At 55.0% G+C, this 16,118-nt stretch overlaps 1 protein-coding gene across 2 annotated transcripts in view; it reads left to right on the plus strand.

The window, feature by feature from the left end:
• Positions 1–16,118, plus strand: part of PER2 (period circadian regulator 2) — a 39,924-nt gene that overhangs the window by 11,043 nt on the left and 12,763 nt on the right. For both annotated transcript variants that reach the window (XM_004743726.3, XM_045066680.1), the window contains exons 4-16: positions 796–947; positions 3,320–3,441; positions 4,274–4,475; positions 6,361–6,412; positions 7,303–7,445; positions 9,240–9,318; positions 11,386–11,492; positions 12,058–12,211; positions 12,467–12,575; positions 13,297–13,422; positions 13,762–13,843; positions 15,032–15,191; positions 15,287–15,411. In XM_004743726.3, the coding sequence (XP_004743783.1) occupies positions 796–947; positions 3,320–3,441; positions 4,274–4,475; positions 6,361–6,412; positions 7,303–7,445; positions 9,240–9,318; positions 11,386–11,492; positions 12,058–12,211; positions 12,467–12,575; positions 13,297–13,422; positions 13,762–13,843; positions 15,032–15,191; positions 15,287–15,411 (1,613 nt within the window). The remainder of the gene's footprint in view (positions 1–795; positions 948–3,319; positions 3,442–4,273; positions 4,476–6,360; positions 6,413–7,302; positions 7,446–9,239; positions 9,319–11,385; positions 11,493–12,057; positions 12,212–12,466; positions 12,576–13,296; positions 13,423–13,761; positions 13,844–15,031; positions 15,192–15,286; positions 15,412–16,118) is intronic.

The raw sequence follows: 16,118 nt of genomic DNA on the forward strand, positions 1-16,118 counted from the left end.
AAGGGAGGGAGAAGCAGACCCCCCACTGAGCAGGGAGCCTGACACAAGACTTGATCCTAGGACCCTAGGATCATGACCTGAGCCAAAGGCAGACGCTTAGCCGCCTGAGCCACCCACCCAGATGGCCCCCACAGACATTTTCGGATCACCACTGGAGCAAACTCCAGCTCTCGGGCCTGGGTGTGTGGGCATCTGGCCATCTTCTCCTGAGACATGACTCCTGCTTTCTTTTTGTACTGTCTGCTCTAAACAGGGAAGGGCCCACCTGTTTTGTCTTCTTCCCATCTCTGTAGCCTTATGTTTAGAGCTCTTTCATACAATTCTTTCCTCCCTATGGTTTTCCTGTGTTCCTCATTCACATTTCTGCCACAGGACACCAGTTGACTGTCCTCTGTCATTTCCGTTGCTCTATCCTTTTCTGTCTGACACAGGGCAGGAAGGCACAGCTTTGAGGGGCAAAGCCCAGCTCCAGCCTGGTGGGTGGGACAAAGAGCCCGAGAGGGGGTCGGCTTCTGCAGTCCCCACTTAGGTGAGTGTAGTGGTTCTAGGCTAGGGCTTTCCATCTCCACAGGACATGGCAGCATCAGGAGACATTTTTGGTGGTCACAGTTGGCAAGGAGACTTCTGGCCTCTGGTGGGGAGAAGGCCAAGGGTGCTGTGTATCCTGCAGTGCCCCACAGAGAACCACACAGACTGAATGTCTTAGTCGTCTGGATGAGAAATGGGACTAGAAGTGCAGGAAGGAGGAGTCGGGAAGCTAACATGTGATTGCCTCTTTCTTTATTGCCGTAACAGCGAGCAGTCCGCCAAAGTAGACGCGCACAAGGAGCTGATAAAAACGTTAAAGGAGCTGAAGGTCCACCTGCCAGTAGACAAGAAGGCCAAGGGGAAAGCCAGCACTCTGGCCACCTTGAAATATGCACTAAGGAGCGTGAAGCAGGTGAAAGGTACATCCGGCTCATGTATTTGTTCCCAGCTTGTTGAAATAACGTGGATTGTGTCGACTTTCTAAAACCCAACCCTGAAATTGCAGTAGGAAATTCTAGAAGTCTGAAGTCTTTACAACGTTTCTACCGTACTTGACTTTTAAAGGAAAAATCAAAAGGAAACAGGTAGAAAACCAGCTGATAAAAAGGAATGTATTTACGATGTGAAGGTTTTCTGCCGTGGGATGGGGTCAGGTCAGGAGAGCCCAGCATCCTCTAGGCTCTGGCTGGAGTTGAGCTGGAGTTCACTGAAATGGATGAGCAGCTCCGAGTGCAATTTCAGAGTAACACCTACAGTGTTGAGCTGAGGGCTGGTTGTTCCTTTGAAAAATAACAAGATCTTGCCAGATCTTATCCTCACAGGACAGTACTTTTCAGCTCCTGCACCTAAGACCTTGGGCAGTCCATTTCTTGTTCGTCTAGAAAGGCATGAATTTCCATCCAGATTGTCTTTTATTCAACCAGGAAATCAGGACTGAGCGCCTCCTTCCATCCCTGGCGCACAGTGGTAAGCCCTCCACGGTCCACATTCTGCTCCTGTTGTGGACATGCTTGGACCTTTTTATTAGGTGACAGAAACTGTAAGAGCTTTTAGGACTGGTCCATGGTCTAGACCAAGGCTTTCACCTGAGAACACATGTGCGGAAGTCTTCGTAGATGCAGTGCAGAATCCATGAAGGAACACTGCAGTTGCCAAAATATTTACATCATCAGCTCAGAACCTTGACATTCAATAAACTCCAAGCCCCTTCAATAACTTCCAAGAGCCCTGAGTCTTCCTTCCCTTGCTGCTGCAGCTGGACTCCCGCTGAGCAGGTGCCCTGCCGCCCCTCCCCCTTAATCTCTTGGGTCTGTCTCCAGGATAGTAGAACACACCGCTGTGAGGGAGGTGCCAGCATTTCTAGCGAATCATGAACTTGACTGCTCAGCAAACTCCTGCAGACACCCATCCCTGGAGGTTTGGGCCGTGACCCCTGCATTCAGTGTCATTCAGATGCTTTAGCTCTAGGCGGTCAGAAAGGTCCGTGCAGCCTTGCCTCTCCGTCAGTGGTAGTGGGGATGGGAGCGTTGAGAATTTCTAAGTTTCCTCCAGCGTGTCAGAGAAAGCAGCAGGAAGCCTGGAGAAGGTATCCACGTGGGCATCCTGATTTTATAGCAGCAAACACTGGGGTGAGCCCTTTCTTGTTACACAGGAAACCACCTGTGCTTTGAGGAATTTCTTCACTGTTTCAGTACCTTATGACCAGTAAGCAGGGACAGAAGCCAGGCCAGCATCTCGTTAGGGCAGGTGATGCCCTCTCCCAGCAGATGTGGGAGCCCCTCTCCTGCTCCACTTTACCTTCACGTATGTCACACACACACACACACACACACACACACACACACACACACACACACACACACACACACACACACTGAGGTCCCAGGGGACCCTGCAGGCAGGGCAAAGCAGCGCAAAGCTTCTCACGGATAACAATGGATACGAAGTCCTATTTCAAATAGTCTTTGTGTCTTCTAACGTTCGTCGGAAGGGCGTCATTGCCTGTCCTGTAAGGTCTGGTGGGGAGGGCTTGCACCAGGCATGGGGGCCTGGGCTCTGCTTTGTGCTGGCATACACTGGCCTCCTGGGTGCCCTCTGCAGCCCCAAGTTTCTCTGCCAGTTCCTGTCCAAGGCTGTGTCTGTTTGGTGAGGGTTAATACCGTGAAAGCAGACACCATGCTCAGCCAACCCACCCAAGGGTGCTCATAAACTTCGGGGGAGGGGAGAGGTTCTCTGAAGGGCAGGTCTGCCAGCACCCCTCCCTGGGGACTGCTCCCAGCCTCAGGTTCTAGGTGGGCAGCCCTGCGATAGTCTGCCCCCAAGAGCCGTATACGTTGTGGGGTGAGTGGCGCTGGCGTTGGGCTCTGTTGGGACCAGTCTCCTGCAGCGTCTCGCATCTCATGTTTTTGAGTGAGGGACTCTGTCTGGATGGGGGTGTCTGCCCCGGCCCCAAGGAGCAAGTGCAAAAACTGCCACAGCCGTCCCAAGAGGAAATGTCAGCCTTGTTTCGTGACTGAGGACCTTGCTGGCAAAGTGAGGGTTAGGAGGAACTCTGTGCCCATGTTATGTAAAATAATGTGCACTTACCATCTAAAAAGTTCTGTAATCAAAGGTCTTCAGACTTTTCAGGCAAACTAAAACAGATTTCTGTTTGCCTTGCCTTCACATCTCTCCACTCGGTTCTCGGCATCCCAGGAAGATAGTGTGCGTAGCCTCCTTTCTCATGAGAAGAGTAGAGCCCCCAGCACAGGGAGGTGGGGCCATTTTCAGCCCCCCTTGGTCTCCTCCGCAGCCAATGAGGAGTATTACCAGCTGCTCATGTCCAGTGAGAACCACCCCTGCAGTGCCAACGTGCCCTCCTACACCATAGAAGAGATTGAGAGTGTCACCTCCGAGTTCATTGTGAAGAACGTGGTAAGTGTCAGACATGAGTGACGTCTTCACCCAGAAAGCGGAGCTTCCCCCAGTGAGTTGGCTGAGGCTGAACACTGGCAGTCAGGGGTTTTAGGACCATGGAGTCTGGAATTTTGGGAAGTCAGCTAAGACCTTAAATAACAATGTAAAGTCCAGTGACTCAGACATAGCTACTGTGTTGGACTCCCGCTGTTTTCTGAGAGTTAGTCCTTCTGTCATGGCTGATCCACTCCCAAACCTTGTGTGTGTAAGAGCGAGCCCCACCTTGACTGAAGAGTTACCAGGTGACCTTAGGCTCCCTTTGTGGGGGCGGGGGGGGCTGGGATTTGAACTCAGCTGGTGAGACTCCAAAGCCTGTGCCTTTCTAAGACCCCGTAAGGGCAGGGCACCCTTGGAGGTCTAGGGGAAGGGAAGCGAGTTGTCCCTTCCCCTGTGCTCCTACTTCTCAGAGAGCAGACATAAAGGCAGGTGGGGATCCAGACCTACTGGCATCATGGCAAAACTGGTCTGGAGAGTAGGGCTCCCCTATCCCGCCCATCTCCTCCTTCCGATGCCCCCACTGTGGTGGAACCTCCTGGGGGCTCTGGGCCAGGGCTCAGGCCACTAGCCAGCTGGGAACAAGCCCAGGTGGGAGCCTCTAGCTGCCCAGGCGGCACCGCCTCACCCCGCCTGCACCCTAGGAGAGAGAGGGGCTGGCAGAGGTTTGTGGTTGTGGGTCCCAGCGAGAGGGAAGGGGCTGGAGCGGGGAGCCCAGAGGCCTCTCCTGACCTCTCAGATCTGTGCCCCTTGGGGAGGGGCAGCCTGTCCTCATGCAGCTGCTGCTTCCTTCCAGGGTATGTTTGCTGCGGCCGTGTCCCTGGTCACCGGGAAGATCCTGTACATCTCTGACCAAGTTGCCTCCATCTTCCACTGTAAAAGGGACGCCTTCTATGGCGCCAGGTTCGTGGAGTTCCTGGCGCCCCATGACGTGAGCGTGTTCCACGCCTCCACCACGCCTTACAAGCTCCCGCCCTGGAGCATGTGTAGCGGAGCAGGTGAGATTTCCAGGGCAGTGGCCTAGCTGCCTGGGCTTGTGCATCTGTAGTGTGGAGAATGTGGGGGCTGCTCCTTCTGGGGGGGGTGGGGTTGGAGGGTGCGGGCACCGCAGGCTGAGCTGTGTGCCCCCTGCTGGCCCTGCCTCACGTCAGGCTTCCCATCCAGGCTGGACAGCCCTGCTGTGGCTGCAGGCCATGCTCCATGGCCTGTCTTTGTCCCCCTCCTCCCACATGATCGGGAGGATTCAGGGTCCAGAAGCCTGGACGCTCTTATCGCGGCCAGTGCAGGCCTTGCCCATATGTAGGCGAAGGACAGGATGGTTGACCAGAAAAGTCTTAGCAGAAACATGGCATGGGATCCTGGCAGAAGGTACCAGATCAGCTCAGGCCTTCCCTGCAGCTACTCCCATCCCCCAACCCCACCAACGCTTTCAGTGAGCAGAGTGGCCAGCAGAAGCCCGCTCTTGACCTGTGAGTCTGGCAGCATCTGTCTGCCTGCCCCTCGCTGGGCCCTGGGCCCTCAGAGCTGAAGGTGAACACATGGGCAGAAACACTAAGCAGCCAGGACAGGTGACGGGAAACAGTGGGCCTGGGAGTCACTCAGGCAGGCGTGACCTCAGTCGTGATCTCCTGGATCGCAGGTCCCTCTCCGTTGCACACACCCCACCTCCTCCTGCTTGTAGTCAGCTGGCTGGCCAGGATGCCATTCCACCACCGCCCAGCGCCACCACCGCTGTTCCCCGGCTGTACCTTCCTGACAGTGGGCCACCTGGGCGTTAGGATCGACTCACAAAAAGAGATGGTCGCTTTTGGTTTGGGATATAAAGCCACCCACCTTCTCCAGAATTCCCCCCGAGGACTGCCCAGTCAGGTCCCTAAAGCTTGCAGTGTGTGTCATGAGAACCTGTAGGTCACTGCGTGGAAGGGACATCACTCCACATGTGGGTTTATGGCACAAATGGGCCGGCACTGGCTCCCTGGGATGATTGCCTCCGAGTTTGTGTCTGAACGAAAAAGAAAGACCAGCTGACTTCTCTAGGGGCTTTCCAGGCTGGAGATTTTATACCATTTTCCCCTACTAGTAATTTCCTACTTCTCCTCTTTCATTTGAATAGAGGAAACTTTATGTGAAAGATCAATGTCTAGGATTCCCTTTTTAAAAAATCCTGTGTTGTGAAAACACCATTTCCTCATCTTTGATGATGCTGCTGGAGTGACATCATGTTTTTGCTAGGCGTTTCAGATTTTGAAGTAGGTTAACATTTTAACAGAAAGATTGATATAAGCTTTGAAGTGACCTGAGTTGCTTCTGTTAGAACTGAATATCCCCCCCAAAATACGTGGGTTGAAATGTTTGTTTTTGTGCAAAAATTCTGCCCATCAGTCAGTCTGTCTCCTGGAGTTAAGTTTTTAGTTGGTGTGTTTGTGGGAGCCTGTGAACTGTTTCAAAACTGGTAAACAGCTGGTAGTAAGCTTTTAGCATTCCATAATTTGATATGTGCTACATTCATGAAATATGTTTGACTTTAGTCAGAACTGTGAAGAATGATCTCTAAGGGCTTCGCTTTCTGCTCATGTAAATACGCATTCACTTGGGGCGCCTGGGTGGCTCAGTGGGTTTAAGCCTCTGCCTTCGGCTCAGGTCATAATCCCAGGGTCCTGGGATCGAACCCTGCATCAGACTCTCTGCTCAGCGGGGAGCCTGCTTCCTCCTCTCTCTCTCTCTCTCTGCCTGCCTCTCTGCCTACTTGTGATCTCTCTTTCTGCCAAATAAATAAATAAATAAATACGCATTCATGCCCTCACTCCATAGCTTGGGGAAAACTGAGCGCTGTCTGTACTGTGCTGTGCTCTAGGATGGCTAACTTTGGACTCTCTCTCTCAGATTCATTTACTCAGGAATGCATGGAGGAGAAATCATTCTTCTGCCGTGTCAGGTAAGCCTGTGACAGGTGTTCCCCAACTGGGAATGGTACAAGCCTTCTCTCCTGAGCATCTCTTATGGGGTTGAGGAGACGTAGGACTGCCCCCCACCAGTTCCTGCTGTGCTGTGACCTCTGTGTCCCTCTGCACCCCTGTTCTTCAGGGTAGAAGCTTTGGGAGACACGTGCCCTTGCCATGTGTGCGCATATTCCTAAAAAGTCTATGTGAGAAGATCATTTCCATAACAAAGTATTGAGACAGCCTGGTCAACAGTGGGGTGATTTCAGTGCCCCACAAGGAGAGCCTGGGGAGCCTGGACTTGGTGTCTGTCACCTGGCAAGCTGCCTAAGGACCCCTCACTGGGAAGGCATATCCCCCAGGGAGGACGCAAAACACACATGCAGCCTTTAGTTCAAATGTGTGTTTTCCCAGGGAGAGCCCACAGCTCTCCAGCTCTCCCAACAGCAGGCTTTTGGCCCAAAACAAGGCTACTGCTTGAGTGTCTAGTTGCAGGGTCAGGAGCAACCCCTGGCCAGGTCCGGGCACTCTCAGAAGCTGGGGTTGGGGCCTCACCATTGAAGCAATGTCCATCCCCCTGATGGAAGTGCTCTGGAGCAGGGCTCCTGGGAGACCTCCCACCGCCCAGGGCTGTTCACTCACCCGTCTGCCCTTGATGTCATGGGCATCTGAGCGTGTGGGGCCAAAGCACACACCACAGGCCCAGGCCAGCACGCCGAGCTTGCCCAGGTTACCAGGCAAGGGGCCTGGCTCTGTGTGGCAGGCTTCTAGACAGAATATGAAAGGACTGTTCTGGGAAGAGCCACTACTGGGGGAGCAGTGACTAGCAAGAAAGGACAATTCCTTCCATCCTAATTGCAAACCTCTAACTGGGCCTCCTCCACAGCATTGGGAAAACCCATGAGAACGAGATTGACTACCACCCGTTCCGCATGACGCCTTACCTGGTCAAGGTGCGGGACCCACAGGGCGCCGGGGGCCAGCTGTGCTGCGTGCTGCTGGCGGAGAGAGTACACTCGGGCTACGAAGGTAACTGCCTGGCCAGGGGGTGGGGGGCGGCTCTGTCTGGTCCCTTGTTGATGGTCCTGGTTCACACCTAATGTCTGTAAGGCTGACCGCCAGCCCTGGCCTCTCCTCCCAGCCTTGGGCAATGTCTCCATCTCCCTCTAGATGCACACCCACCTTTGCCCCCTGGTCTTCCCCATACCCGGGGCCAAAACACCTCCCCATGTCTGTTACAGGGGTCCAGGTGCTGGCATCTCCCACCCATGACCAGCCTGTTGCCACAACCCGAGTGCCCTTCCCCCTTCCCCAGCCACTGCCTTCCATCTGTGTAGTGAGAATGGCCCTCAGCTCCAGGTCCCCAAGCCCCTGCCACCCTTATGCATCCCCACACCCGGAAGAATGCCCGGACACCACTGCCTGCTCAGAACCCAAACCACGCCCCCCCAACCTGGGCCCATCTACTGTCCCCTGCATTCCCCACCCTCTCTGCTTGCAGTGGCTTCTCTAGGCACACTGGCCCACTGACTCCCAGTCTGTGCTCCTGCTCTCTCCTCCCTTCCTCTACACGTAGAAAGCCAGTCATCACAGCAGGCTTATCCCACCTGCCCGTCCGCGGTCCTGCTCACTTCTCAGGCCATCCCCTCCCCACATCTGGGCTTTCCCCTGAAGCCCAAATGACCCCAAGGTTTTGGCCACACTGATTCTGTCCTTCTGGCCACCTCCTCCCACTGAATGGCATCATGACGTGGTCCTCGTGTGGTACCAGCCCCCATACCTGGCCTGGAACCTTCCTCATCCTGGCAACTCAGCGACATGGCTTCAGAATTCTCAGAGGGCAGGCGCTGTCTGTAACTACCAACCACAGGGACCCAGTCCAGTCCACGTTTCCCGGTACTCAGGACCTTGTCCCAGGGGTTGATGAGGTCATCTTTTAAAAAGGTGTTTCTTAAAACTGAGGGAAATGTTTGGTGAGTTTGTCTGCAGAGAACATTCTCTTCCACACGGTCTATAAAGATTTAGAGGGGTCGGGACGCCTGGGTGGCTCAGTTGGTTAAGCAGCTGCCTTCGGCTCAGGTCATGATCCCGGCGTCCTGGGATCGAGTCCCACATCAGCTCCTTGCTCGGCAGGGAGCCTGCTTCTCCCTCTGCCTCTGTCTGCCTGTGCTCGCTCTCTCCCCCTCTCTCTCTCTGATAAATAAATAAAATCTTAAAAAAAAAAAAAAAAGATTTAGAGGGGTTACTTGGATTTCAACAAGTTATTCCCCTGATATGATCTGAGTCTTCTTCAAGAAGGAAGCTTTAGATATTTAGTGTTTTGTCCATGAACTTGGTGTTTGAGAGAAATTCTGGATAGATGATTTCCTTTACGCTAATTATTCCACCACCTTTGCCCGCCCTAGAAACTCCAAAGTCCCCAAGACAAGGACGTTTGCTGAGAATTTTGAATCTAAAGACTTAACTCATTTCTTAAAACAATTTGTTCAGCTACCTCTCGGATCTTAAAAATCATGAATTTGGCCTTCCCCCATGATTTCGTTGAGAGATGCTTATGTGTCATGACACGGTTCTGTGAATGTGGTGATTCTTTACTTTCTAGACTAAACCCTCCACAAGGAGGTTAAGAAGGTTGGCTGGCGGTCATCGAGTGTAGGGTCCGTTCCCCGTGCGGTGGGCTGTCTCCTGGGTCCACTTGTGAATTTTCTTCCTTTGCTGCCTATCCATCTGAATCTATGTGGTATTTTCTAGTAGCTGTAGTATAACTGTCCTAAATGTGTATTTGTTAGAATCAGAAACCTATATAAAATTCTATTCTTTCAGCCCCTAGAATTCCTCCTGAAAAGAGAATTTTTACGACCACACATACACCAAATTGTCTGTTCCAGGATGTGGACGAAAGGTAAGTGTGCCATGACACTGACATCTGCCTCTCCACCCCCACCCCCACCTCCTCCTGCACTAGGCTTGTCTTGAAGTCAGGACCGTACCCTTCACGGCAGCTGACTCGGTCACATGCTGGTTAGTATTTCACCATGATCTTGGTGGTTCCCTCATGGCAATTGAGTAAAGCTCAGTGAACGTTCCTGTTTTTGACATTGAAGCTGTGTAGCTAAAATGAAGGCTGTGTGTTGGTTTTACAGAGGCGAGAATCCACAAAAATGTTGAACTTTGGGCAATGAAATCCTTCTGAAATTGCACTAAAAATCTCCTGCGATGTGAATATTATGTAAAGGGGGTGTCTGGGGTAGCTGGGCATCGTTCTCATTAAGTGTATCTTTATTATCCTGTTGAAACTCGTTTTAAAATCACACGTGAGTGAAAGATGGCACAGCCATGGGTGGTGGGCTTGGGACAGGGTTAGGATGGAAGCTGGAGACACCATTGATAGGATCCCAGCAGAGCTGCATCTGCCGGCCTGTGTGCCACAGTCTGCTCCCGGCGTGGGAGCTGGAGGGGTGCTGGATCACCTCCATTCTGCCCCGGAGAGTCTGCTCCATCTCCCACCCAAGGCGCTCTAGCTGGAGCAGTAGCACTGTTGAGAGAGTGTTCTGAGTTGGCTGGCTTTGGGCGAGGCCTGTGGAGCGCCTTCCCCCAGCTCCCCCTGCATGACACCGAAAATACCATTGGCTGCTGGCAGGGGTGGGGAAGAGCTTTCCTCAGAAGCCCCAGGGGGAGTGGACCTGGGTGTACCGGCGCTCTGGGCTTTCTCAGATGGGCCAAGGGGGCCTCCACAGGCGCTATCAGGACCCAGGTCACCCCCTGCCTACACCTGGCACAGAGGCACCAGGCACCCACCCTGGACAGGCCAGAGAGCACAGGACAGCTGGGCAGGTGGCCAGGACTCCTCCCCACACTCCCCCTTCCTCCTGCCTTCCCTTCTGCCCTTCCTCTCTTTCTCCCCCACCCCACACCCCATCCTCCTTCCCCCTTTCTTTCTTCTCCTGTCCCCTCTTCCGCCTCTTGCTCCTCCTCTTCCTCTCCTTCATCCTCCTCTTCTCCTCATCCCCCTCCTCCCCCTCACCTTGCCAAGCCTTGACCTGGAAGAGTGCCAGGAACATTTTGTACATCCTGTCAAAGGAAAATATAGGCCTGGAGAGAGTGTGTTTTGGACCAGGAGGAGAAAATTAAATAATAACACTGGGCCCACAAGAAAGTTCCAGTCTACTGGGAACAAGCAAGCTTTGCTCTAAAGGCTTGGAGAATGTTCTTCCACTGGAGCTGAGGAGTTGGAGGAAACATCAGCTCAGAGGCAAAAAGACTGGCCTCCAGGGGAAGGCTGAGACCCATGTCCGGGAGAGGGAACAGTAGCTGAGTGGGCAGAGGACGCCCAACAGAGGCAGAAGGGGCACCAGGAAGTTCACCCCCAAACCTTCTCCTGGAAGGTAGAGTAGCAATGGCAGGAGAAGAGCGAAGGCGCCCAGCCTACTGCGACTCTGCGGGACTAGACAGACACAGTGGCCAGAGTAATAGGAGAAGGGAACACTCTGGCAGGTGGAAAGGAGGCACATAGAGTTTTCCAGAGTCCAGGCAACACTTTTTTTTAAAAAAGGCCATGCCAGCCCCATCTGGTTGAACTTGCTAATGACACGAAGAAAGAAAAGATCTTAAAAGAGGAACAGCAAAAACATGATCATGATTTATTCTTTCAGGAGCTAAGCCACACGGCTACAGACCTGAGCCTGTACTGGGCGGGCCTCATAGGGCCAGGTTTTCTATCCTAGACCTGGGGGGAGGCTTCTGTTTGCTAATTAATTGAAACACTGTTCTCTGTCAGCCTCATTCCCACACCTTGATCTTTGGGGAATTGGGAGTCTGTGACTTTTTCCCAAGGAGCAGGAGGGTTCCCAGAGCCAGTCTGCTGCTCTGCCTGGAGGCGGTGTTCTGGAGGGGGTCCCTGGAGGGTAGTGGGGGCGTTGAGGCCCAGCGGGGGCTGCCCCTGAGCACAAAGCCTGTGCTTGCCTTGCAGGGCGGTCCCCCTTCTGGGCTACCTACCTCAGGACTTGATTGAGACCCCCATGCTTCTGCAACTTCACCCAAGTGACCGGCCTTTGATGCTCACCATCCATAAAAAGAGTAGGTCCCATTTCCTGGGAAAGCTTGGGATCAGTGCCCTGTGTAGATGGGTAACATCAGTTTCCTGCATGTGGGGACAGATGCTGTGGCTCTGTGCCCACTCCCTTTCTCTGTCAGTTGAGAGTAATCACCTCCCGTGCATCCCTTTGTGGGACCTAAATCTTTGGCACCTGGTTTTACTGTTGGCTTCCCTGGCAGGTGGCGGGGTGGGGGGCAGGTTCAGCAGTGGTGACAGAGGTGCTGACCAGGCCAAGGGAGTGGGTGATCCGTGTCCCCACCAAGCCCAAGTTTTGCAGACACAGGGAACACTGAGCATGCTGAAGAAGACCAGTCAAGGATAGCAAAGATGCATGTCCTGAGATCTGTGGTGGCACTTCTGGAAACTTCTGGAAATACTCCGCTGTTGCAATTTAAAGCCAAGTTGTGTGTGGAGGGGGGTGTTTGAAAGCCACAGGGTTGCTTAGAAAGTTCTGAGCTGACTCCAGAGTGGAGTGCCCCTCAGCTCTCCTCTTCCCAAGAGCACCAGACACCTGTCCTCATGCCCATGTGGCTCCCACTCTCACAGTTGTACAATCCGGTGGGCAGCCCTTCGACTATTCTCCCATTCGGTTCCGCGCCCGGAACGGCGAGTATGTCACTCTGGACACCAGCTGGTCCAGCTTCATCAACCCATGGAGCAGGAAGATCTCCTTCATCATCGGCAGACACAGAGTCAGGGTGTGAGTGCTCCCAGGGCCCGGGCCAGCCTGGGGACCCTCATTTCCCCCACCAGCAGGTGGCAGAGGGCAGGACTGGGTGGACAGGACCCAAGCCACCTCCTTTCATGTGCCCGTGACTCCAGGTGGGCGGGATCTCCTACAGCAGAGCAGCGAGCAGGGGGGAGGGGCAGGTAGCAGCCCAGGGGTGTGCAGGGAGGAGGCCAGCCGGGCTGTGCGTCAGGGGGCCCAGCTGACAGACCAGTTAAAACTGCACAGGGGCCCTTTGAATGAGGACGTGTTCTCAGCTCAGTCTCCAGTGGAGGAGAAGGACCCGCCCCCCAGCATTCAGGGGCTCACAGAGCAGATCCACCGGCTGCTGCTCCAGGTGGGTATGCTGCCTACACGCCCTCCTGTCCCCCTGTGCCAGTGGCCCGGAGCTGCCCAGAGACCTGGGCTGGCCATCTCACTCCATCCAGCTCCACTCTGCGCCCCTGGTATCCGTGGTCTGGGCCTGGACAGTCGGGCACACCTGTGGCTTGCACAGTTGGGGGTAGTACCCTGGCATATTTAGGGTGCCTATGTCTGAGCTATAGTCCTGAGCAAGTGACTGAAAGACACACCCAGCCCCCGAGTCCACCCCTGAGGTCCTGCTGCCAGCCCACTCACGGCCCCCAACAGGCGCACTGGGTGGGAGGGGGTCACTGTACCAGGATCTGGGAGGCATGAGGATACCTTTTCCTTCTTCCTGGGGAAGTAGTTCTCAAGAAGACAGTGTGAGCACCAGTCCTCTAACTGGGCAGCTCTGCTTCTCTATCTCCTGAGACTGCGGCAAAACTGCAGTGCGCCTTGTCTCTAAAACCCCTGGATAGATCCTGGACTGGCCCATGCCGTGTGAGCCACGGGAGAGGGTTAAATGAATCCTCTCTCAGGGGCACCCCGCAGCCTGACCCTGCCAGCCAGCCCAGCCCCACCTGTCCTCACACAGCACCTCAGGCAGGTGACGGCCTCTCTGTGAGATAGGTGTGTGGGGAGCACTAACCCCACAGTGTCAGCCGCACACACCCCCTGAACCGCGTCCAACACCTTCCTGTCTGCTGTGTCCCCAGCCCGTCCCCCACAGCGGCTCCAGCGGCTATGGGAGCCTGGGCAGCAACGGGTCCCATGAACATCTCATGAGCCAGACCTCCTCCAGTGACAGCAACGGTCACGAGGACTCCCGCCGCAAGAGGACCGTAAGTCCCTTCTGCCCCTGTCTATCCCTGTCCTGGGGAGACCTGGCCGCCCACTCTCAGAACCCTGTTCCCTGCTCTACTCTGCAAGAGAGGGGTGGGGACAGCCAAAAGCTGTGGGCACAGTTTGGGTGAAAATGACTTAAAGCAGGCAATCAGGCAAGAGTGAGGACATCACAGAAATGCCACGTCGTTCTGCATTCTTGAGATGGCCAAACGTGTTTTCTCCGGCGCTGCCTCGCTCCAATTTCTGCGGCTCTCCTCTGTCCTCACCAAGAGGACAGGCTGAACCACAATAGGGTGTCCTAGAGGGAAAAACATGTCCTTTTGTTTCTCCTCCAGGAAATTTGTAAAAATAATGGCAACATCAAAAACAAAAGTCATCCTGGGGAATCTGGAGAACAAAAGGAAAAATCCGCAACAGGTAAGAACTTTCTCTCCATCTCCTTGACCAAACGTTAGTGTGGCTTTGAGTTTCACCCTGGATGGCAGGGAACTGACCTCCTCAGTGAGCTGTCTCCCCTCCCCTGCTGGGCAGCTGGCTCTGTGATGGCGCCCGGCAGCCTGGGCCCTTGCTCCATCAGGCTTGCTGACCCTTGTCACTGGACACCCTTGACACCTGCTGAGGTGGGCCGAGGCCTGTATTTCCACCCCCGTGGCCCCTGCTGTCTCTTGGCGTAGTGGCCAGAGTGTGGGTGCTTACACTCACGTGAACACATGTACACACTCACCTGAGTTGGGGGGACTGCCCAGCCAACCCACAAGCAATTGTCTGCGTAAATGGAGTATCCCAGGGGGACAGCACCAGCTTTGTTCATGGGCCCCCTTCCCCCTGGGGAGCCAGAGGCACAGGGGGCTGTCCACCACCCCACACTCCCTGAGGCCACCTCACCATGTTGCGACTTGGCACCCTTGTGCCTGGGCTCCCTGTAGCCTCTCTCCCTGCGGGGCTCCTGCTCAACCCCTGCACTCAGGGCTCACCTCCTCTGGGAAGCCTCTGGTGGCTGCCGCATATCTCTTCTTCACCAGGAATTTTGGCACCCGGGACAAGTGGGGGTGCACACTGCCCTTAGTGGCCATGCTACAGCCTGTGTGGGTTTGGGGGGATGCCACGGGGAGCAGGACACGGCTCTGCCCCTGGGGACCCCTCAGGGAACAGCACAGGGGTGTTTACGGAGAGGGCAGGAAGAGAAGCATCCACAGCAGTCTGCCCTGGGGACACAAAATTGTTAGCGACACCAGCTCACGTTTCTAGGGTGTCTCTCCTCTCCGAGACAGGAACTATCCATCAACCCTAAAGTATCTGCCATCTTACTGGCCCTGCACATTTCAGGAGTTCAAGGAAGACCTGGCCTTTTCCACTGCGGAGTCCTTGAGCCTGGGGACAGCCCTGGGGGGAGGCGGCCCCCACCTGGTGACAGCGCCCTCCAGCTTCCCTCTGGGGGTGTCACAGGGACGCTCGCCCCCACCAGGCTGCCTGAAGAACAGGCTGGCCCTGGGTTTCTGTGTCTGAGAATCACAGCCTGACTTTTAGGTTGCATGGAAATGCTGACTAGAGAATCCTCTTTGGGGGACACAAGTTTTACCCTAGAGAACCGTTTTGTCCTTTCAGAGACTCCGAGTAGTTCCTCTGCTCAGATAAAAGCTGTCCCCGTGGAACAGGACAGCTCTGGCACTAGCCTGCCTGTGGGCGGCTCTCCCGAGGAGCTGGGCTGCAGGAACCCGCCCGCTGGTTCCTACCAGCAGATCAGCTGCCTGGACGGTGTCATCAGGTGCGTTCACCTCCCCCCTCCCCCACCTTCCTGGCTCCTCCATGTGCCCCTGGGGCTCCCGTGTCCCATGAGGCCCTTTCCAACCCTCCATGCAGATACCTGGAGAGCTGCAGTGAGGCGGCCACCCTCAAGAGGAAGTGTGAGTTCCCGGTGAATGTGGCGACGCAGAAGGCCAGCGATAAGCGACAGGCAGTGGCCAGCCCTGGGCTGCCTTCCGCAGGTGTCTTGTTGCTTTGAGCTGTGCCGCATGCGCTGACTGGGGTCTTCCATGGTGTGGGGGGGTCAGGGTGTCACTGAAGGCCCGGAGCCCCGCCCCCTCCCACAGGAAGTCTGAGCAGCTTCAAGGACACAGTATGTGGGTGTAGGCTGGTCTTTCCATGACCAGAGTAGCTCAAAACTTAGGATCTTCTTACGAGCTGGAGGTAAAGGTGATTTGGGACTTTGAGACTTGGATCTTGCTGGGGCTGCTGGAGACCTGGGGGCACCTCACCCTGCTGTTCTTGGACGGGTCTTGTTTCTGTGGTCTCTCGGAAGAGCACAGTCCTCCGAATGTTAGCACACCTGAGTCGGATTTCACCCCACAGGCCTCTCGAGCGTTCTGAGTGTTACTGCTGGGCCTTACCAGGACCAGACACTGGGTAGCCCCCTGTTGATGGAGCACTCGTTGGGCAGTCCCACTGTGATGGACAGTCCCTGCCCTAGTCCTCGGAGACGCAGAGCCAGCCCCTGGCCAGCACCCTGCGGATGGTGGGCTCCTGGCCATCTGCGGGCCTGTGGAAGGGCCCCGGGTCCTGGTTGGAGGCCCAGACCGAAAGTACCTGCAGCTGCCCAACCATCTACCTCCTATTAGAGCACTCAGGCTGTGTCCAGTTCAGACTTCCCTCTTCTCCTGCTTTACTCTGTGAATAAAGAGCTAGGGACAGGCCG

This window comes from Mustela putorius, unplaced genomic scaffold (genome assembly GCF_011764305.1).
Source record: "Mustela putorius furo isolate JIRA1106 unplaced genomic scaffold, ASM1176430v1.1 tig00003869_pilon_pilon_pilon, whole genome shotgun sequence".
In the NCBI taxonomy this organism is placed as follows: Eukaryota; Metazoa; Chordata; class Mammalia; order Carnivora; family Mustelidae; genus Mustela; species Mustela putorius.